The 23,142-nt window shown below is 42.5% G+C and overlaps 2 protein-coding genes across 3 annotated transcripts in view; one reads left to right on the top strand and one right to left on the bottom strand.

The window, feature by feature from the left end:
• LOC308371086 (actin-associated protein FAM107A) overlaps nucleotides 1-339 on the top strand; it is a gene marked incomplete at both ends in the record, with an annotated part of 6,619 nt that extends 6,280 nt beyond the window's left edge. Inside the window, one exon of the mRNA XM_080845875.1 lies at nucleotides 241-339. Coding sequence (XP_080702001.1) covers nucleotides 241-339 — 99 coding nt within the window. The remainder of the gene's footprint in view (nucleotides 1-240) is intronic.
• Nucleotides 340-6,512: 6,173 nt separating this feature from the next.
• On the bottom strand, nucleotides 6,513-22,480 carry camk1a (calcium/calmodulin-dependent protein kinase Ia; the record flags this gene model as incomplete). Of its 2 annotated transcripts, none has more annotated exons than XM_080845824.1 (11): nucleotides 6,513-6,604; nucleotides 7,287-7,470; nucleotides 7,737-7,824; nucleotides 7,979-8,057; nucleotides 8,479-8,591; nucleotides 8,987-9,062; nucleotides 9,610-9,736; nucleotides 10,125-10,263; nucleotides 10,344-10,418; nucleotides 12,386-12,517; nucleotides 22,392-22,480. In XM_080845824.1, 11 exons carry the CDS (start codon nucleotides 22,475-22,477, stop codon nucleotides 6,513-6,515), a joined length of 1,191 nt encoding a protein of 396 aa, XP_080701950.1. The 2 variants fall into 2 exon arrangements, with proteins under 2 accessions (XP_080701950.1, XP_080701949.1); XM_080845823.1 differs by having other exon boundaries at nucleotides 7,293-7,470; nucleotides 22,392-22,477.
• Between the last annotated feature and the right edge of the window lie 662 nt (nucleotides 22,481-23,142).

Genomic DNA, 23,142 nt, shown 5'->3' with positions numbered 1-23,142 from the left:
GCTCTCCGACGGCTCTCCGACGGGTCGGATGGGCGGCAACACCTGGGTGAAGGTGTTACCAAGGCGTGCCAAGGCGTGCCAAAGTGTCCCTCTACGACCAAATCGGAGAGAATCGTAGAAGTATAAAAATGCCTTTAACTTTTTTTTTATTTCTTCATTACCTGCATGCAAAACTGCACACTCATGCACCCACCACCCCCCAACCCCCTTCTCTCTCACTCTCTTTTGACCTGCTTCCAGCTGGAACGAGAGTTGGACAGCCAGCGAGAGCAGTTAACAAGCGAGCCTGAGTTCATCAGAGTCAAAGACAGCCTGAGAAGGACAACCAGCATGGTGTAGCGGGTGGACGAGGAGGCTGAAGACCACGGAATGCGGATTGACTCTTTTATTTCTCCTTTGGCTCTTTTCTTTCCTGTTTGTCTTTAAGGGATAGGTTTGAAGTCATATAACTTAGTTGTGGTTGAGTTGGTTCTTGCGCTGTGTCTTGGGATACAACAGGAAGAGCCTGCTTTCACGATTGACTGTCAGTTCTATTTTTCTGCAGTTGATTCAGATACATGTACTGAAGTTGCGTATTGTGCTGGGCAAGAGCTCTGTGAGCTACAATACTGTATGTGAAATACAGTGCGATGGAAAAGCTGGTATATTGTGATAGGACTGAGAAAGCAGGTATAGCAGGTGTCGGGGGAAGAAGGAAGGAAGCAGTAGTTTAGTCTTCCAGAACATGTATTCATTGTCTGTCACTTGACTCAGTACTGTTAATGCACAAGTAGGTTGTGTAAACATAGCAACTGCCCAGTGCACATAACATGCTTAATGTACATGAGTGTGTCTGCAGCCAAATAGTTTTGTTTTTGTAGAGTGTGGAGTGCTGAACCTGTTCCATCTTGAAATGTAATTTCACACAACATATATTTAGAGACGGCAAACCGATATTGCTATTGTGGAATTACTGAACAACTGCATCTGAAGACTGAAAAAAAGCCTTGCTGAAGTAAAAGGGATGAAGTAAAGATGTTTGCTTTAGGGAAGTGAATTTTGTGGTTTTCATCGCTTTGTGAAATTTGCTGTTAATCCATTTCCCATATTTGCCGTATTTCAGGGTGTGTCTGCAGCGTCTGGCGGGTACTGAGATTGTTGAAAGACGTATTGTATTAAAAGAGGGAATAGTTCTTGTATAAAATGAACAAAAATAGCATGTAATGTAGATATTTCTACAGTGCTTTAGATGATGCATTACACAATCACATATGTGTTCATTCACCAACAGTGCATGTAGCATACTGTACGTTTTTCTCAGAATTTCTGAGAATACACAGATACATTAACACAAATGACATGATATATTTTAGAAGACACATTGGTTATTTTCATGCAGTACTGTTCCTGAAGGCTTAAAAAATAAACTGAGTTTGAGCTACAGTTATGCACTGAAGCTTGCAAAAACTTGTTGGTCGATCTATTGCATATGTCATTGTCAAAAGGGATAAAAGGAGGCTACCACTTCACAGCGCTTAAATACTCAGGCAGCCAAAACACCCAGGCCTCCCTGGCTTTCACTTTTGCTTTTGCTGCAGGTTACCCAGACTGAGGAACTCAAAATAGCCACCATGTTTTTTGTGAGTGTACAACACCATCTGTTCATTAAATGTGCCCATTTACAAATGCCACAGAACACACAATGCATAGACAAGGGAGTTTTATTTTATGTTCTGCTACCATATCTCTGAGGTTACAAATCAGTGTCTCTTGTGTGTTGATCAGTAACCCATGATGCATTGCATCCATACATTAGTAGCTCAAAACAGTTTTTACAAAAAAGGATATACAATATATATATATAATTATATATATATAATACACACACTTGTGTATTGAAATAACCAGTGCTTCTGTGCTGACTCATGACAGTCAATTGAATAATTTACTCAGCCAAACAAACAAACAAAACACATCTGTGAAAGGATAGACACTGTACTTCACCCAACGAAACATAACAGCCCGATGTAGCTGAAATGGACAACTAAGAGACGAGATAAAGTAAGCCCTTCACACATAATTTGCATAACTGGCCAGCTCAAGGTAGTTATGAAGAAAATAGATAGATTTTACTAAGCGTTTCCAATCCCAAGTGATTTCATTACAATGGCATGTAACACGTCTACATGCTGTAACATCTACAGGATCAGCAGCAGAACCAGCTCACTTTTTCCTTATGCTTGGGCTCGGCCGTTGTTGAAGTATTGGTGATCAATCATTTTTGCAGATGTTGCTACACCCTTTTTTGCCAATATTTGCACTGAATGGTTCTGATTCTAATTTTGTGTTAGTAAAAATGTCATCGTTATCTTGAAAGGATAAAAACTATTTCCTACGGTTTCCCCTGTGGTGAAGCAGCTGCTGTAATGATAAGGGAAGTACAACACAGCAAGGATATAGCCTTCTCTGGTTCTAGAAGGCCACGGTGCTCAAGAGCATCCTCCCCAGTCTGTGACTCAGCTCCCTCAGGCCTGAGTGACCAACCCCTGCCCCCTCCCTGACCTCTGACCTGGGGAGGGGAACTATGCCAATGACCACAAACGGGTGGAGGGGTAAGGGATGGATGTGATTGGCTCAATGACAGACTGCTTAAAGAGGCTGAGGGGCACAGAGGAAGCGTTCCAGAACCAATTTTTGGCTCCACTGCAACTGAGCGTGGCGAAACGATGCAAAAACTATAGGCAAGAACTAAGAACTATATACTTATCACTGTTTAGAGGCTTCTCAACCTTGGTCTAAGGGAATTTACACAAGCTCTCCAGCTCATCTCCCATCTATGTGTAAGATTTACCGTAGTCTGTCATCTTCCAATGTGAGTGTAGGACCACAGAGTGGGTGTTTTATTGTGTGTCTTCCTGCTATGTGCAGGATTATGGCAGCCTGGTTATTAGTCACTGCATATAGACCCCCTCCTCACTCTCTTGGCTTCTTCTTCTATGCTGCTAACACTGACTTTGTTTTTGTTGTGTTGAGACAGTCACACAGGGTGTGAGTTTCCATTAGGTGGGACTGTGGTTGATTGGACTTACTTATTACATTTTGTTTTTCACTCCAGCATTATTATACTACAACAGTTTAGTCTTGAGGTGGACATGTCCATTTCTTTGTTAGTCAGGGCAATTTTACAGAACTTTATCCTTTGTCTTTGTATTGGCCTGACTAACTCATTAAATCCTTGAATCTGCGATTACAGGAGGTAGTGATTGATTGACTCTTTTATTTCTCCTTTGGCTCTTTTCTTTCCTGTTTGTCTTTAAGGGATAGGTTTGAAGTCATATAACTTAGTTGTGGTTGAGTTGGTTCTGTGCTGTGTCTTGGGATACAACAGCAAGAGCCTGCTTTCACGATTGACTGTCAGTTCTATTTTTGTATTATTGTGATTATGTTCAATTTGTACTTCTTTGTGATTCTTTGCTATGTGCAGGATTTCTGGTTGTCTGGTTTAATTTTTCTGAGTAACAATCAGAGTACCCACCTGCAGAGTCCCTCTTAGTGTCTGTTGACACTCTGGCTTTGTTTCCCTTGTATTGGGTCAGTATCACATGGTGGGATTTTCCATGAGGAGGGACTGCGGACAGCTTACTTTTGACAGTAATTGCTTGAGCAATATCCGTATTATGCTAATTCAATTCTACATTATACTACAGAATCTTGACGTTTTCTTGTCACAACACCACCGAGCAAGCACATTTTTCATTTACCGACAATGTCTCGGATTCTGTATTTCCCCACAGAAATGCAAATCGAGTGGCTTGCATTGTATAAGCAACACTGGCTTTGTGACTAAGATTAACTGCAGGGACCAAGGTTGAGAGCCTCTAGTGGAGAGCTTGCGGTCTCCAGTGAACTTCTTTAAAGGAGCACATCAGCACTGGGAAAGAAGCAGCACATCTGAGTCATAGGTCACATTAACAATGCAGAGGTCGCCTCTGGCAGTGTAAAAAAAACCATTGTGTCGCCCACTTTAAACAAGATATTTATCAGTAAAAGCGTGTACTGTCTTGGGTATGTCTAAATAATAATACAAAATAATAATGATATATTTATATGTACACAAATGTATATTTATATGTCTATTAAATTGTTCATCGCTCATCGCTTACATGTAAACATATTAACCAGATCATGCAAACATTGGACTTCCTCTACAGAGGTGCACATTACAGATCAGACAGAGAGCACAAACATGAGATCCCTTCGCTCTGTCTGGGAGAAAGAGAGAGAGAACAACCATCCCCAGGCTCATCCTAGTCTGAAGCAGGTCAAACAGCCCCCCCCCACACACACACACACACACACACTGGCTCGTGTTAGATACCAATTCAGGAGGGGGACAACTTGCCAGAAGCCAATGCCCTAACCATTCTACTGTAGCCACTATCCCCCAGGGCATGCTTTTTCCTTCCTGGTTGCCACTGCTACTTACTTAGCATCTGTGACCTCGATGCGGGGGCACGATCACGTTTGGGAGGGAAGATAGAGGAGTCCATGCATCATATGTATGAGATGTTGTCACGCTATGGTGCTGTGTCCCTTTGGCCCACCACAGCATGTGTGAGTGACCTGTGCTCCTGTTTCTGGATTTGTATCTTTTTTTTGTCACCAGCAGCTCATTAATAGGAGGGTTGCTGGAGTTTAAACCCCAAGGAAGGAAACCCAACCCTCTCTCCCGACACCAAAAGAGACTACGTGCCCAGAGAGGATTGTCCCCAAATGACAATTCTGAGCACAGTTGGGGCGTTTAGCGAAGATCCCAGCTGTGGGTTTTCTTAGACGTTTTAGTGACACAAATCTTTGCCCTTGCAGCGTCTGCTTTCTGAGGGGTGTGACAGCGGACAGGACCAGAGATTTTAGCAGAAGGAATGTGTCAGTATGTGTGGTGGTGTGTGACTTCTCCAGCGTCACAGGAACACTAGCAGGGCTACTTTTCAGTCAGACCGCCGAGCTGTCTATTGTTGATACAAATCGGGGCTTGAAACAGAACGGAGAATCCAGTCCCCGTGCCCTCTGGGAACGTACATGTATTATTCAGCAGCATCAGCAAGATTACATATGGATGCCTTCACCATGCTGTGACGAGAATAGCAAGTTGTTTTTTTCTTACTTGCGTGTGGCCACAAAAAGCCTTCCCATCTCCCACTCGTCAATCTTTGCTACATAACTTCCAATTTCAGATCTCCTACAGTGCCGTGGGGCTCCAGGGCTGGCGCTGCCGGGATCTCAGTTTGTGCCTCAGAGAACAGAACAGCCGTTAGGTCCCCCCTCTACGTCCAGAACATTGTATAGTATAATCCCCTTTATGCATGCAGACCCTCCTCAGCAGAGCTGTTACACAGATCCAGTCTGACACGGAATACAGAGTTCAAGTGATGGGCAATTATCCCAACGCTTCCCCAGTCCCCATGCAGAGCCAACCCACAATGCACTGCACCGGGCTGCAACAAGGGTGAAGATCCAAACAGATGGGAGGGAATTAATGTAATTAAAATGCAAAATGCCAAAACGGGGATATTAGCATAGTGGTTTGAGTGCACAATTTTGTACAGTTAACTGTGTGGGCTCTGCTCCTGTTGCCTAGTTTGCTGATATGTCAAAACATTTTATTTGTATATGAGTGCAGCAGGAATTTAATGACCATAGCTGAATCTATTTTGGAAACTTGGTATTGGAAATTTCATACGCAAAATAAACTGTACCTTTCACTATCTTCTAATGCAACAAAAGTCAGTGAGTTGAATGAAACCATGGGTGGCGATAAACTATCTAAGGACACTCATCCCTGACCTTACAACTGACCATCCTTAAGTAAACTTCTGGCTCATCAGCTCCATGCTTTCAATCCGAGGGAAAAAATAACCAGAACATATCAATAGCTCTCTTTGGTTGGGACAAAATCAGGTCAAATCAAGACAACCAATGTCCCAAAGTCTTTCTATATTATGCCTGAGTTCTTTCCTGTCCTGACTTGGTCTCCCTGCACTGCTTGCTTGGTCTCTTGGGGCCAAAAAATGGCTATGGGGACTAGATTTCACATCTGATAGAAACTTGTAATTTATTCTGTGAAATTGACTCTGTTAAATTGCCTATAATCACAGCTGACTTCCCGTCTTAACCCTGCTTCAGAAGAGCTCCATTCCCCCTTGGACTTTTCGGTGTCTTTATGAATCATCACTATAACTTTAAGCTCCTCCCTCGCAAGGTGTTGGATTGATAAAGAAAGCTCCAACCCAGTTAACAGTCTAATTCCGCATATATTTAGACCAAATTTCCCTTGTCTAGTTGTCTGTAAACATGTTAAATGTACACCTGGCCCCAGGAGACTACTTACGCTCCCCTCTATTGGCACAGCTCCTCCTAGTGGACACTGGTGGGATAACTCTCTATTCCGTGCCAGACTGGTGGTGGTTTGAGGGGAGAGAGGTGGTGCTCGGGTGACGGGTCAGGTTCTGTGTTCTAGGTTCTAGATGTTGTACTCAGACCCGGCTGGACGGTCGACAGCAGTAGGTGCAGCTCCTCAGGCTGTCCCGGTCTGCGCTGCCTCTGCGTTCATCTCCACACTGAGAGCCTGTCCAGAGAGAGAGAGAAGTTAACTCAGTTAGCAGTTGGCTTGGTCCCTAGGCTCCTTAGGCCTGCTATTAGCTGCTACAACAGTGTCAACTCATTACTATTAATTACTATGTCTGTTCGGTTCTTCAAAGTCAGTCCATCATTATACCTGTCTGGTTGTTTTGAGTAGTTTTTTTATATTCTATTAAATATGAAATGATATTTAATGGGCAAAAAAACATATATACTGCATATGTAATTGGCATGGGCACTAAGTTCTCCTACAGATCTATTCTCCTCTAGAATTTAGTTGCAGTTCTACAGTAACACTAGCACAGCATACAGATTAATACTGGGGGCCTGGATTAAATGAATGTGGTGAATGGCGACTGCATGCATGGAGTACTTATATGTTATGTTATGTTATGTCCTGTTATGTTATGGTAGTGTGGTACGGTGTCCTGTCCTAACAATTTCAGTGCCCAGTCCGACTCTGTTGTTCTGTGCATCTGACAATAAATATAAATGACTTGATTTGACTTGACTTGACTTGACTTGACTTGACTTGACTTGACTTGACTTGACTTGACTTGACTTGACTTGACTTGACTTGACTTGACTTGCTGGTCTAAACTCTTAAGGAAGGCAAGATCTCTGGCAGGAGGACTGGGCACCTCTAGACTCATATTCCACCACCATACACACACCGTTGTCCTCCTCCTCCTCTTCCTCCTCTTCCTCTGCCTCCTCCCCTATGTCTTCGGTGGGCAGGAGTAGGTGGCCGTGGCAGGGGCTGATTGGGGTGATGGGACTGGTGCCCTCCAGGGTGGTGCCCAGCTGCAGCCGCCTCATGTGTCGCACCACAGCTGTGGCGTTAAACGCTTGCTGTGAAGATGGCAGGTGGGCACAAGATTAGGATGTCTTGCTTTCAAACTACAGTCACACTGCCAATGTCAAGCACGATTGACATTCGAGCATGCAAAACAATAATCTGAGAATTTCTGTCATAATTGATTTTATTTCCATATTTCTTTTTTTCTCTATATTTCTATATGAGAGAGATTAGCACATGTTCATTTGGTGTGAGGTACAAAAGCTAATGAAAATATCAATACTGTAAGATATTGTTGAAAAGACCAGCCAGCACTCACCTTCCATTTGCTTTTAGCAAAGTTCTTCTTGATCTGAGCACTGACAGACTCGTGGATGTTCTTATCGAGGGCTGTATCACCAGAAATCCTTCAAGAAAAAGAAGAAGAGACAGAACATGGATTTCTATGACAATTAGTTTGAAATGACTGAAGGATTTGTAACTGGGGAGGAACGTGTTGGAGAACAAGAGCAGTGATTTGAGGGATTTGTGGGAGAGCAATTGGAGACTGTGAGGTCATACCAGGGGTGCTGTAAAGCCTGTTCACATGTGAACCTCTCGACCGAGTCTTTCTCCATGAGGTGGTGGATGAAATCTTTGGCTGGGGAAGATTATAGTCAAGGATTATTGAGAGAGGCTAGATGAGCACATTTATTCTTAGCAGAGAGAGAGAGAGAGAGAGAGATAGTGTGTTTGTTTGTGTGTGTGTGTGTGTGTGTGTGTGTGTGCGTGTGCGTGTGCGTGTGCGTGTGCGTGTGCGTGTGTGTGTGTGTGTGTGTGTGTGTGTGTGTACGTGTCTGTGTGTGTGTGTGTACGTGTCTGTGTGTGTGAGTCTGTCTGTGTGTCTGTCTGTATGTGTGCGTGGGATGAGGTGAGTGAGTAAGTGTGAGTGTATCTCTGTGTCTGTGTATAAGGGAGAGAGAGAAAAAAAGAGACTAAGATGAAAAAAAGAGGAAAGGCTAGACAGAGCCAGTGAAAGTGAGAAGGTAAGTACTGGAGTAAGAGAAGGGAAAAGAAGGTACCCGAATCTGATATATCATCCCAGTATGGAGAATCAAACTCATACTCCGCCTTGAGGATCTGCTCAAACAGCTTGGCGTCATTTTCGTCATAAAATGGTGGATATCCGCATAAACTGTTGAAACACAAACATGGCATTGCAAATTACATTTATAGCACATCTGTGGAAAACATCCATGACCAGCAGTTGTTTAACAGAAGCTGTTGAGCTAATCTAAAAAATAAACATCACTGCCTGTAAAAGGTGTTACCAGCCCTGGACAGTAAAAGGCAGCGGGGAGATTTGCCAGGCACCTTGGCACTGACTAACACCCCAGCCTTGGCTGCTTCACTAGGCGGTCACTGAGAAATCATAATGAAACGTACCCTTAAACGGCTAGTAGGAACCTGGATATACTATGCCAATCAATGCAGTGTATTCTGAACATACTTTCATTGTCTAATCATCATTCTTGGCATTAAATATACTCTAATATACAACACATACACACACACAAACACACGACTTACAGAATGTAAGAGATGACTCCGATGGACCAACAGTCTACAGCTTTGCTATAGGGTTTCTGTGCCAACACTTCAGGGGCTGCCAGACACAAACCAGACAAGCAAGCCACAGTTTATGACAGAGAAACGGAGGGTGAGAGGGTGAGGAAGGAGAGAGAGAGAAAGAGTGGGAAAGAGAGAGAGAGACAGAGATGGAGTCTCCATTTAAATTCTCATTTATCTCCCTTTTAGAATCATTTATTGACTTCAACAGGCCATAGGTAGCGTCACATAGAGAGGGAAACAGAGAGCACTTCTGAAGTACTAACTGTTGACACTGAAGCACTTGAACAGGTAGGTCAGCTCTCAAAGCCACTGAGAGGACAGCATACACTGGACTGAATATAAACGACAAGCTCCATTACCAGCAGCAGAGAGAGAACAACAGAGGGTGTATGAGTTGTTCATGCAGAGTCGAGAAAAACCATTAGCATTAAGAGTAACACGAGTAGAGATTAAAAAGGGAGGATAAATGACAGAAAGAATGGCAGGAAAGAAAGAAACAAATAAAGCAAAAGTAAATGTTAATAGGAAGATAGAGGAAGGGAGATAGAAAGTATAGCCTTTATTGATTTGCTAATACTGACCCACATATCCAGGGGTTCCGCAGGCCGTAGACATCACGCTCCCAGAGTCTTCGATCTTGGACAACCCAAAGTCACTTATCATGATTTTGGAGTCCTCCTCTAAGCTGTAGTACAGCAGGTTCTCTGGCTGCAGACGTTTAAACAGGGCGAACAACACATCACACACAGTCTACAGTAAACTGCTCTGACATGGGCCTAAGGATTACAAGTTTTAGAAGTGAGGTTGAGTCCTGACAAGTGAAACAACACAAACTAACAATACAAGATGTAAGTCCTGGATAACCTTTCCTACTATAGTGTATAACTGGGACAGTAACAAAACCACATTCACTAGAGCAGCCAATAACTGAACTGCAAGAAAATCTGTGAGTCGTGAAGTAACATGACACATGACAACATGACAACATGACAACATGACACAACGCTATTTATGCATCTAAGAAAAAAGTACTAGGCTGACTACCACACACACACTACAAACTATAAGACACAGGCAAAGACGCAGCTTTCTGTACCTTTAAGTCCCTGTGAACAATGCCCATGTCATGGAGATACTTGACTGCATCCAGGATCTGACAGATGAGTTTACTGGCATCTCTTTCTGTGTAGAAACCCTTTTCCACTATCCTGTCAAACAGCTCTCCACCGGACACCCTAGGAGGCAAGCACAGAAGTGATGTAGTACTCCATCACCATGGTTTCCATAACAGGCCTGGTGTGTGAGGAAGACTTACAGTTCCATCACCAGGTACAGGTGGGACTGACTCTCAAAGATGTCTTCCAGTCTCACAATGTTGGTGTGCTTTATTCTGCAAAAGAAGTCAAACATTTTATCTACGTAATACAGTATAACAGAGAAAAGCTCACATAGCTGACTGAATGGTAAACATGTTGCTTTTCTCCTCGTTGCATACAGAACCTCTGTCATATCACAATGATGGCGCAATTTTAGATTGCAATGATATATTACATGCCATATGGACTTGTGCGGTGTGAACGCAAACTGTAAATTTGCCATATGTCTGCCTATAAACAAATATTGTCACTAGATGGCGATAATGATGCTTTGACGCAACAAGGGTAACTAATTGAAGATTTCCTCTCAGAGAAATACATACAGCTGTAACCCACATTATTTTACAGACTCACAAATTATGCTGGGTGAATTTCATTGGATAAAACACTACAACCTCAATATTTCAGCATTACTAGAATGGCTTGCCATGCGTTGAACTGTATGGAGAAAAAAAATCCACTAGCCACTGTGAAAAAAACCGCATCTCAGCAATCTCTGTGTGATTAGTATGCTATACGACGTATGATAACGGCTACTGTAAAATGAATTAAATTACTATAGATATCGGACCCCACATAGTCTCGGAGTGTAGCATGATTTTTCTCTACGCTGCATCAGATGGCTTTTAAATGTAATTGATGGCGCTAGCATGTGCGCTTTGATTCGGTTATCTCTTACAGTGATGCAGCCCTAACCAAAAAAGAACTCCACAGTAATCAGTTTAACCTCCATCGACCAAATGACATTCGACCTATATGAACGACAAAAGTGCGCTCAAACTGAAATGCGCAGATCCTGTGCACCATTACTCGGGAATATTGGGCGCGTGGCTCAGCCAGCCGCCTGACTGATGTTGAGGGGTAGTGTGGAACATTTGTATTCATTACCGGAGCCGCACTCCAGGCACTGACATGACTGAGAGAACAAGACTTTGCAATTAGCATGTCATGGAAATTGCTATCTGTCAGTTCGAAGTAAATGGAGGCTAAAGCAGATGAACACGTGCGGCGTGGAGTCAGTGGAGGTCTCCGCAGATCGACAGGGGGTTGAATACAGTGTGTAGGCTACACACCAACACGTGCATCCTCCCTCTCTGTGTCTCTAATTCATCCCCACTACTTTCCCTTTCTTCTAAATATAATTTAAGTATTCTGATAGACTTAACCGGTCTTCTCGACCTCTCTCTTTCTGTCTCTTTACATCTCTGTCTCCACTGCAGTGCTTCCCTCCCCCTTTAACTCTCTCTCTCTCTCGCTCACTCTCTTTCCTTCTCTCTCCATCTTTCTAGCTCTCCCTTGCTCTCTCTCTTCTCTGCCTCTTCAATTTCCTTCACAACACTGCTGTAGGGAACCTCCATAACATCCCCACCTCTGTGTGTGCTGTTGCCCTGGCAACAGGGACACTAAAAATAGTACTATCTTCTGTACTCCTGACATATCCGTGCACAATTTCCAGCATTTCTGCACATTGATACCATGCATTTATAGCCTAATTGCACATGTTTATGCATTTCCTCTACCCAAAAAGCAGAATGGCACACTGAATAGGGAGGAAATGTTCTCCTGACTTCCTGAGCTGAAGGCGCGTGCGGTAGAGGGGAGGCATTGTGCGGCAGCGTCATGCACCATTGATAGTGACAGGCCTGCCTGAGAGTACACGCAGTACGCATCTGCCATTCATGAAAGATGGAGAGTGCTCCTGACTTAATGCCATAGCTGAAGGTGAATTGAGCACACTTCTCATTTCACAAATTTCAGGGCTGGATTGTTCACTAAATAATTCACATACAGAGGCATGTGTGCAGCCTGTGATAAAATTGTTAACATTCCCCCGGCATACACCGTGAATGTTTAACATGAGCTTCAGGCATAGGCCTCACAGTGCATCACATATTTTTTTCCACACAGAACCTCCTTTTAGCAGGCAGGATATTTCATTCAGAGACTCCATCTGAAAAGGTAAAAAAGTGGTGTATTTGACCTGTGCAGGACAGCAATCTCATTTTCAATGCTGTTCTCCTTGCCCTCCAGTGCCTTCTTTGGGATGCACTTTATGGCCACCAGCCTCTGGGTCCTCTTCTCCTCTGCCAGAACCACCTCAGAGAATGCGCCCCTGAAAAATACAATCAGCAAGGCATAAGGGACAGCAGTCTCATGCAGCCAGACGGATATTAAGGAGACAACCATAGTGAAATATGGACTAAATGTGAGTAGGGATGATAATAGCTTTAACAGCATGTGAAATTTCTTAACCTGCCTTAATAGCTCCTCAGGGCAATGATCACGGGAGAGTTGAAAGTACAGGCAAATGTGGAAATTAGGGATTGGTCTTAGACAGTCTCATTACCATTTGTTATCAGTGCGCCTCCAGTCCACAATTTCAATGAGTTTACCCCCCCCCCCCACACTGTGAATTCTCGTTACACCTGGCCCTCCGAGACTGTCTCCTCTACACGTTTTAAAAATACTTTATGAGGGGCGAGTGAACCTTTAGTGCTATGTCATACATGATATAAAAAGACGCCCTGCGTCTAACTGATATTCTGCACATCAGTTTTGTATTGCTTCCTGTGAGACAATTCCCTGGGACAAAAGTGGAATTTAATTAAGAAAACAGATGCTTCAATGAGAATTAGTTTATTTTAATAACCCCTCAGCAGTGTTGGGGGAAGCTACTTTGAAAGCATAGCTTTGCAGGCTACCAATTACCTCACACTGTAAGAAGTTGGAAGAACTAAAGCAAAGGTACCCTATAGGGAGAGATCTAGTTTGGTTAACTGAAAGCTATTTAGAAATAGTGGTGCACACTAAAAACAATGACCAAGTCAAATGTACACACGATTCACCATTATAACTAAAACATAATACAAAAAAGTCACATCCCAGCCAAATATGCCACTCAATTGTTCACAGGTCATACATAAACAAAACAAAAAACACTATTCACAGGAGAGTGCAAAGAAGGTGTTTTTTATAAATATGGCCATGGTGATTCTTGCTCAGGCTGAGATTTGGGGGGTTTATACATGATGCTGTTGTCGCCGACGCCCACTCTTTTGCACGTGCACTACAAAGGTCAAGTGTGTGGAGGTGGTTGCCTGATGAGTGCATGGGCATGCCTTCACTGTGGTCAGGATGAAAGAAAAAAGGGGGCCAGGACTGCCAAACGAGGTTCAATAACAGTAGAGAAGCAATAAAGGTTCAATAACAGTAGAGAAGCAATGGTAAAATACAAATAAAAAGTAATTCCTTTATGGCCCAAAATTGTTGGGTATCTAAAAAAAATGTCAAGAAAGTAATTTAACTACTTCACTACTCTCCAACACTGCCCCTCAGATGCTTCGTTTTAAAGGCTCTCCCTCCACCTCGCCTTTACGGCTTACACTCTACAGTCTACATCATCAAAGAGCACTCTTCATGAGGCAACGTTATGGCATATGCCAGAGGGTTTAACAGAAAATAATGCCAAAATTCCATAACTTTTTTTTGTCAGAAATATAATATAATAAGATAAAATAAATATAAATATAATAAGAGGAAAATGAAACCCCCAATTGCAGGACATTTTGAATTGCATGATTCCAGATCTCAAAATTCTGGACGGACTGAATACATTTGAATCGGATCAGGCGGAGAAGGGTGGTGTGAGTGAGATGCCAAAAAGATGTCAAAAAATGCATATACAAATACAAAAGGTACAATGAGAGCAATCATTTTGTTTTTAACGGGCTCCAACAGAGAAGAGGAGCAATCTGTCATAGTCAAGACGTTGTGAGGAGGCTGTGGTAATCGGGAGTGGGCGGCTAGAATCTTGGGTATCGGGAAAGATGAAAGACTCAAAGGGTGACTTCAGATGCAAACTGGTCTCACGGCATAATCAAACGCAATCAAAACCGAGTCCTCAAACAAGCCACCAAAAATGCCTCAGGACACTGTAGACAAGTGCAGGGGTGTGAATCATCGCAGTAAAGAAGAGTCAAAGAAGAAAGAGGAATTAAACTGGAGGTTGCTTAATGCAAAAATATCACCTAATAGTCTCCCAAAAACAAGACACCAGAGAGGAAAAAGAGAAACAAAGAGATACCGTATACCAGGTGTGGGTATTCAACAACTAGACGAGTTCATTCGAGATATACAATTGAATTACAGCATTTATTTAAGTCACACCTTATATGTATAAAGAGAGTGAGGATAAGGGAGAGAGAAATAAAGAGGGAGTGAGTAGAAGGAAAGGAGATCCCTCAAAGACCGTCTCTCTCTGGAAGAAGGTGAGGAAGAAATGGAATGGGACCTCCACTGTTGCCGGGAGACATGCGGTAATTAAGGAGTCTTCCTGTTGCTCGGTTTCCTGGAGAGATGCTGTGGAGAGGGAGTGAGAGGCGAGATGGGAGGCCCTCGCTCTGTTTGGTTAAGGGAACAGAGGAGAACATCTGTGTTGATAGAAGCTAAGTGTGCATTTGTGCATGTATGAACAGACTGACTCCAAATTGAGTGTGTATCCACTCACAGCTATTCACAAATGCGTGACCAAAACGTTTGGATTTCCTTTCTCAGCATGTCATCAGGGAGGTTTATAGGGACCCTGGTGGCGCCAAGCAATAGGGACCCTGGGGGCTATCAGCACCACCCCTGCCCTTGGCCCCGACACACCTAGACGCGCACACCACATCTAGAAAGGGTATCCTTTAAGCTAACCTTTTATTATTTTCTTAAGTGGCTTACAAAGCAAAGTGCACAAGTGTGATGACTGGCATGTTCGGGCATCATGTTCAGAGAAATAAATAATGATATAAATACTGTATGTAACCCATACAAATAAGATGTGTCATTGTACAAAAAAGAAAAGATGTTTTGCCTCTTACGTGTTAAAACAGTCTCGTCGTGTCATTGCAGTCTCCTGTTCTCATAGAGTTGAGTTGCTGTAGAAGACTAATGTAATACACTTAAGTGAAGCTTTCTGAATCAGTGAAGCTTTTAACACTATTGTATCGGAAAAGGTTTGTTTTGTTTCCACGCGCCTCTGAGTTTTGGTGTCATGGTTAACAGAACTAATTCAACTGCCCTCGGGAGCCCACATTTAGCTTAGAGCCCCAGAAAATTGCCTGCTTTGCGTCCCCTGTTGCGACACCCCTGCCTGTCAAATGCATCATTATAATTTCACCAAATAACCATTCACATTAGCGTAAGTGCATTTTGTTTGCGTGTCCGTTTTATGGATAGTGACGTCTTACTTTTGTCTAAATGAAATAGTAGTAAACCCTTATGTTTAACAGTGGTGACATTGAGACAAAAGCACAAGAGCACACCATGCAAACTCGGCAAGCACCGCCCGTGTCCCATGAGAATGGGCGAGCACATGCCTGACCAAATCTAATCAAACGACTCCACATAGCCATAAGTCAGTTTCGAAGGGCAAGCTTGGAAATGCAACGGCAGACCTCCATCACTCTCCCTCTGATTAAAACACTAATTCTAATCCGAAAAACTCTCGCTGTAGAGGAAAGTGGGAGAGAGATCGAGGCCACTTTGATGTATGTGTGGTAGAAAGCCAGTGAAGGAGACAGCTTTACCATTAGCCTCTTTGATACAGTAATGATGTCCAGTGTCCTTGGGATTCAGCTCAGGCTTAAAAGACTAATATGGAGAAGAGCTTAACTGAAACTACTGCTGGTTTTGTCCCAGTATTGCCTGTGCCTCATATACATTCTGTATTTCTAGTCTTACTGGTAAATGTAATTTGCACATCCTCATCATTTCGGTAGAAATTCAAATGTGCACAGTCTATGTAGAATTAGCACACACATACAAACACACTGTCTGTCTCTCTTTCCCTTACTCTCTCTCTCTAACCCCCCCCCCCCCCCCCCCCCCCACATCACACACACACACACACACACACACACACAAGCACGTGCAAGCACTGAGTGAAGCCATAATGGAACATGGTAGAACTATAGCTGCAAATATAGCTACATCTCTTTCTCATCTACAGGCAACCAAGCCTGACGTTTGCATGTTGATTTTTAAACTGTCACCTCTAGCTGTGATGTATGTCTGCTGAGAAGGCAAAAAAATGACATGTAATGGCCATTCTTTGCTGCAGGCCGTCTGCTATCAATCAGAGAGTGAATTCATCGGCGGCCGGTTGTTTAACATCGGCAACAGACAGAGCCATCTATCAGCCCATCGATTTCCCATGATGCAGGTGCCAGCTCTCCTCTTTTCTTCTCCACGTCCATCCATCTCCACCCACACCACGGCCCTTTACAAGCCAGCCTGGCACACCATGCCAACCTAACACCTCCTCACCCTCCTGTTCCACCCCCTCCTCTTTCCAGTTGGTTGACCTTGCCACCTGCCTCACAGTGAAATGCTGTAGTGGGTAAATAAAACAGGGCCTCCTGCAGCATGACTGCATCATTTCTGCAGCCTAGTTGGTAAGGCAAGGCGCTAGCAATGCAAAGGTCAATGCAAAGATTAATCTGTGCAGTTGCTGCCCCATATTTCAATTCTGTTAAAGGCTCCTTATGTAAATGCATGCTTAACTTTGCAAGCTTTACACATAACATATATTTACCTTTATGTTATTTATTTATTTTTATAAAATATATATAACATATATACATTAAATATATATAATTTCTGGTCTTTGAAATATCACAGAATATTCATGAAGGAGACTAAAGGAATATGTTGCAATCATCATTATCTTCTGTTGTTTGGCAAAATACACCAGTGAATGCCCTAAATGTTTAATCTACGAGGGGCTTTATTTAGCCCAAGTGGTTGTCACTGCAGAGCTTTGCTACACACACTATTTTGTCAGAGTAAACATAGATAACAGTATTTGTAAAACACCAAATTACTCGCTTTGAGTAAGCACAACTCACAGGAAACAGCAGTGAATAAACCAACAGACTAATGTTGATCTGTAAATTCATTTAGGAGTTTATATGGCTCTGAACTAGTATCAATTATGATTCTTCAAACAGTGCTTGGCATTACATATTTATTCAGAGGCTCCCGTTGCAGAGGAAAAGGATGAATTCTGGAGCACGACAACTCTTTCGCTCTCTCTCTTCGTTCATCTCCTCCCACCATCTAAATCCATGAGGATAATTAGACACACTCCTTCCAAATCTCCTGACAGACTCTGTTTGGAAAGTTAAAATCAACCGAAGGAAGGCCTAAGCTCCACATATGTACATCAGGGAGGCCCCTAAAATATAAACCTCTGTCTCCATAGTGACAATGCCATACATTTACCATCTCTGTGCATGTAGCCATGGTAACCAGGTCTTCATGACCTCATCTGAACTAACAAATTAAAAAACTAAACATTGCGGTTACAGGTATGCGTGTAGTCATTCTCTGATGACAGGATTGTTTGCATTAAATATAAACAATATTTACTCGTAAGGTTGATGACTGAAAAATATCCCGCACAAGGTTATACGTGTGAACATTCTGTAACGATAAAACCATACGTGAAGATGTCAAGACACACGCTTGAAGGTATGTTCCATCACTGTTCTTGTCTTGCACTGCCTCTGATAATAACATATGGACATTGTTTGAAGTGTAATAAACAGCACTATGAACATGATGGAATACATGCACACTCTCAAGTGACATCATTCATAGCACAATAAACTGTAACATCTGCACTCCAGTCACACTAACGAGAGTACAAATATCACCTCACATGCTGTGCATCCTGAGGGTATTCGTTAGTCCATTGAGGGTATAAGTTGAGGGTATTATTAGTTAGTACCATGACAGGCAATGTCTTTCATTTTCATATCTTATAGGTTTAATATTAGATTTACCTAAACATTTTCCATGAACATCCATGAAATGCATTTACCATATCTGTTTGCACTAAATGTTTAGTATATGTTTAGTATATTGTATTGTATATTTTCTATATTTAGTAGTTAGTATATTTACTATATTTAGCACATGTATAGTTTCTACGTTAGTATATTTACTATATTTAGCGTATGTATAGTTTCTACGTTAGTAGAGGTTTATTATATGTTTAGTATATGTTCAGAGTATTCATATGTTATGTTATGTTAGGTTGTTGTGCAGTGTCTTATCACAAGAATATCAGTGCCCAGTCTGACTCTGTTGTTCTGTGCAGTCATTCCAAATGCCACACTGTATTGCTCCACTGTTGCGTGTTCTGTTGTTATGTATAAATTCATTCACACTCTCATGCGCTCACTGTACTGCCAGACTGAACGTCTGGACCAATGACTACTATATGCATGCACTCATTGGTCTACAATGCTGCATTGCTGATAACAAATGCCTGCTGTCGCAATAAGATGACCAGCCATCTCTGAAACACATTTTACCTCCAAATCCATTTTACCAGGCACCAGGATGACTGCATAAATAATCCCATCAAACACACTTCTGTTCACCTGAGCTCCAGGGTTTAGCCCTATATAACTCCCTCAGAGATACTTCCACTGTCCCATACAGACGTCTCTCAAAACAGATAACATAATTGTGTGGGATTAGTTGGTTGGGGAAAATGCAATCTTTTAAAAAAGAATTAATCAATTGACTCAACTCACTGAATTCACGGCTAAACCAATTCAGTAATCTCCTTTAGAAACGTAAGGAGCTTTTCGTCAACACATACAGCGGGATTAAACCCTCAGGATGCATCGCCTCATGATGCTGCAAGACAGTAGGCCGACGAAGAGCAAAGTTTACAGCATGATGCTCATGATTAAAGAAACAATATGAAGGTCCCCCCTCAGCAGTTTACATAATGCCCTCAGTTTATAAAATTATGGATTTCTGATTGAAAAATAAGGTTCCTTATGCTTTCATGCTGTATAAGCAAATTCAAATATCGGTTGAAGATTGTTGACATATGAATATAATATGATTGAGTAATGGTCACAACCTCAAAACGAACTGCTAACTTGTAAGGGGGCATTCAAAATGACGAAAGACGAGTATTCCTCCGGCAGACTAAATGAAGAATTTATAATTGAACAGTGCCAAATTCATGCGTTCATCCCTCCAGTCTTCTTCCTCCTCTCCCATTCAAGGCCAAGTGTAATTTATTTCTGCGGTGGACTTCATCCATGTCTAAGGCATCACACCATAGCAAAGCCTGTTTGGGACGACCCTGCTCTCTCTCTCTCTGAGCTTTTGCTGAGGGAGCGGATCAGGAAGCACAAACGGATGCCAGGCTGCATGCCTTCTGCCACTGTCCACCGTGACCGAGGTATTTCCGACTCAGTTCATTCACACTCTCTGGAGTTTCCTGTCAAATGTCAAGATTGCAGCACGGCTGGTAACTATTGTCTGCCCAACGGCAACTGTCAAGTTGGGTTTTTTTTTCAGTTTTTTTTTTTCACTGGAAATATTTTTCTGTAGACAAACAAGAAGCACCCGCATGAACAAGCATGAGGTTTTATTAATGTGGCATAAAAAAGATAAATACTAAATTCCACTGGAAGTACTGACATTTTGGATTCATATACAGTATATTGATTTAAATACAAAATACTCAACACCACCCTGATGTCAGTACTGAAACATAATGTTTAAAATTGAATCAGGAGCACTGAGAAAACATAGGATAACATCAAACAACAATTATACAACTACCTTTGAAAAGTATAAATAAATACGTGTAGGCCTACTAAACAACAACAGTCATCAAAGGCGAGCTTTTGGTGTGCAACGGAAATGGCTCCACTACAAACCACTGAGGTTATTATGATGCTGGCCATGTGAACTCAGGCTTGGCCAAATCCTGTTTATTCTCTGATGATGGCTGGGTGAGCAACAACTCTAGCCTTGGGAGGAGGCTGTCAGTGCAACCTCTTAATGACCACAGTATGGCAGGATTGGCAGGGGTTCGTCACGAGTGCCTCGTACCAACAACCTATATCCCCAGCGCTCGCCGCAGGCAGCAACTTTGCTGTACCCCAAAGCCCACATGGCAGCGTTTGTGTCTGATTTAACATGCAGTGTGTCTGTGAATGTATAAGCACGCACAGACAAAGACAAAAGCAACAAAACTGTCGCCGAAAGAGAAAAAAACCTACTTGCACATGCACACACTCACAAAAACAAGCACACACAAACTCACAGACACTCGCACACACACGGGGACACACACACGCTCACAAACACAGGCACACAAATACTCACAGACACCCACACACACACACACACCCACACATACACACAAACACACACATTCTCTGTCAGAGACTAAATGTGACATAATACATGCATACCCTCCCACGCGTTAAGCAGTATAAATATAACTCCAGGACTCCAGAGGGCTGGGGAGGCAGGGGGGGTACAGCACTTAGGAGGGGAACAGTGGCTTCTCGTACAGCTAACATCACAACGTAGGCTTCATTGATCAAAACCACCAAAGTGGCGTCATTCCTGGCACTGAGGGGAGAATTGGGAAAGTGTCCTAAGATAGTGAGCTGTTATAAAACATTTCACAGAGGTAAAAATAGAAGTGAGTGAGCTAAAGGAGTCACACACAAAAACAGAAAAAAAAGAAAAAACAAGAGAGACAACCATTTGGATTCCTTGAGTAGGCTTCTACTTCATCTTCCACTCTAGATGATTTTTTAACAGTCTGTCATTGTGAATGCTGTTGACAACTGGGCAGATAAAAAACAGCTGGCTTTTGGATAAAGATTTTGGACATTAGATCTTGTCAATTTTACTTTTCATTTTTCTGTTGTGACTACAGCTGACCAATAATGGCTCTAATACTATAATACTGAACCACACAGACGTGTGAGTGAGATGACACCTTGCATAATATTACCTTAGCAATCAAGATATCAAAAAAAAGCAACACTTTAAATCAAAGCCTTGTTGTGGCAAAGAGGCTCTCTCCCTTTTTCAACAGCCAGCCATTATTCTTTTCAACCCCAGCCAAACCGGGAACTGTGTCGAGACACTTGAGGGCTTTAAACAGACTTTAAAGCACCCTTTGTGGCTTAAACCTCTACAAAGGCAGAGGAAATCTGCTCCAGCTACTCCAAAAGCCAAGATGATTAGCAGCCATCTCTTTCATTATCTTCACAATGAACCTACAGGACCTCTGTGCTGATGAGGTTATGGTTCGAAGTTAAAACCTCTTTTGGTGTCTGTGTCAACATTATTTGTTAAGAGTGCCACACAATAACGTCTGCAATAGTCACTCAGTGAGGGGTATTATAACCTCTTAAAGTATACGAAAGCTAACCTCTTATTTGCCTCAGTAGAAGTGAGGCCACAAGCCACACATTTTTGTTCTGACATTTTATGACATAATACCACATTATCAGTTCCTCATTCAACAGCTGAGGCTTTGTTTGTGTCTTGCGTGTTGCCCTGTCACATTGGTCAAGTGTTTTGATGTTGTGGACACATTTGTACAAAAGTGTTACTCTAGTTGACAGTTCAACTGCTATGTAATATGGAAAATATCCAGTGCCCAGAAAAAAAAAACAGAATCTAGTACAGATTAAATGTAGTGTAGTGGCCTTGGAAATACATAAGAACATAGAAGCAGAGAAGAGAGCATAATTTATAGAGAGGATCATTTTGTCTAGCCTCTTTATTTACAACACAGGGTCCACACTTGTTTGCTGGCAGTGAAGTGTTGATTATATGACTGCGATGATGACAACACACTGTAAATATGCCCCTCTAAAGTGATGGTACAGGAGGATGGCACTGTCCTCATAAGCACCATAACAGGCTTTTAATTGTCATCCCACTATCACCACAATATCTCTGGAACTCCCAAGGAAAAGGATAGAGCCTCCCAGCAAGAGATACCATATCAGGCAGATATCTCCCACGCGCATCGCCTGTCAGAATTTGTTCACAGAATATTAAGGATCACTGGTATCCAGGCTGAATGCTTATGACAGAGATTATGAGATTATTTTTTTAGAGGAGGGGAATATGAGAAAGGAGAGTTAGACACTCACGTTCCCAGCACCTCTTTGAAGTCGTAGAATTCCTTGATGTCCGACGTCTTCTTTTTCCATCCATTTCCATCCTCTCCCAAAGGCATTTTGCTGCTGGTCTTATCTGCCACAGGACAAGTACAGAGGTGAAAGGGACATCAGAGCAGCAATATCAATCTTTGATTTTCGCTAGAGAGTACAAGCAGTGGTGTAGTGGTCCCTGGAGAAGTGGGTATACTCTTATTTTTTTTAAGCAGCCCATACAGCACAGGATAACGCTCTGTTTTGAGAAGTGGGTATACAAAATGCTGACTTAAAAATAAGTGGGTATACTCCGTATACCTGCGTATACCCTGGACTACACCACTGAGTACAAGGTGTAGGTAACAAAAAGTCAGCAGCACTGTTTGGGATACAAATGGAGATGCGATCAAGAACTGCAGTACTTTGGTTAACCACATCTTTTCAACAACAGAATTATCAAGTGAGTGTCTACACATGCATAGTGAAACGAATGAGTCATACATTCAAATGAAAGAAATTCTATTTTATTGCCCGGAGCTTGTGGAATTAAGCATTTTGTGACAAGCACTTGATGATTAGCACAGGAAAGAGAGTGCACTGCATAAAACCTCACCCATCATGCTTGAGGTGAACGTGAACGTGGGGTGACATAAGGGGCGAAAAGTGCAAGGGTGAAAGAGAGAGTGAAATGTGTGAGGGTTGCTGATATCCAGTCAAAAAATATACATTATCTTTGCATAAGCATCCC

Source organism: Sprattus sprattus (assembly GCF_963457725.1).
Source record: "Sprattus sprattus genome assembly, chromosome: 10".
Lineage (NCBI taxonomy): Eukaryota > Metazoa > Chordata > Actinopteri > Clupeiformes > Clupeidae > Sprattus > Sprattus sprattus.
Note: the sequence above shows the minus strand (reverse complement) of the source record. Positions and strands in the feature narration are given on the sequence as shown.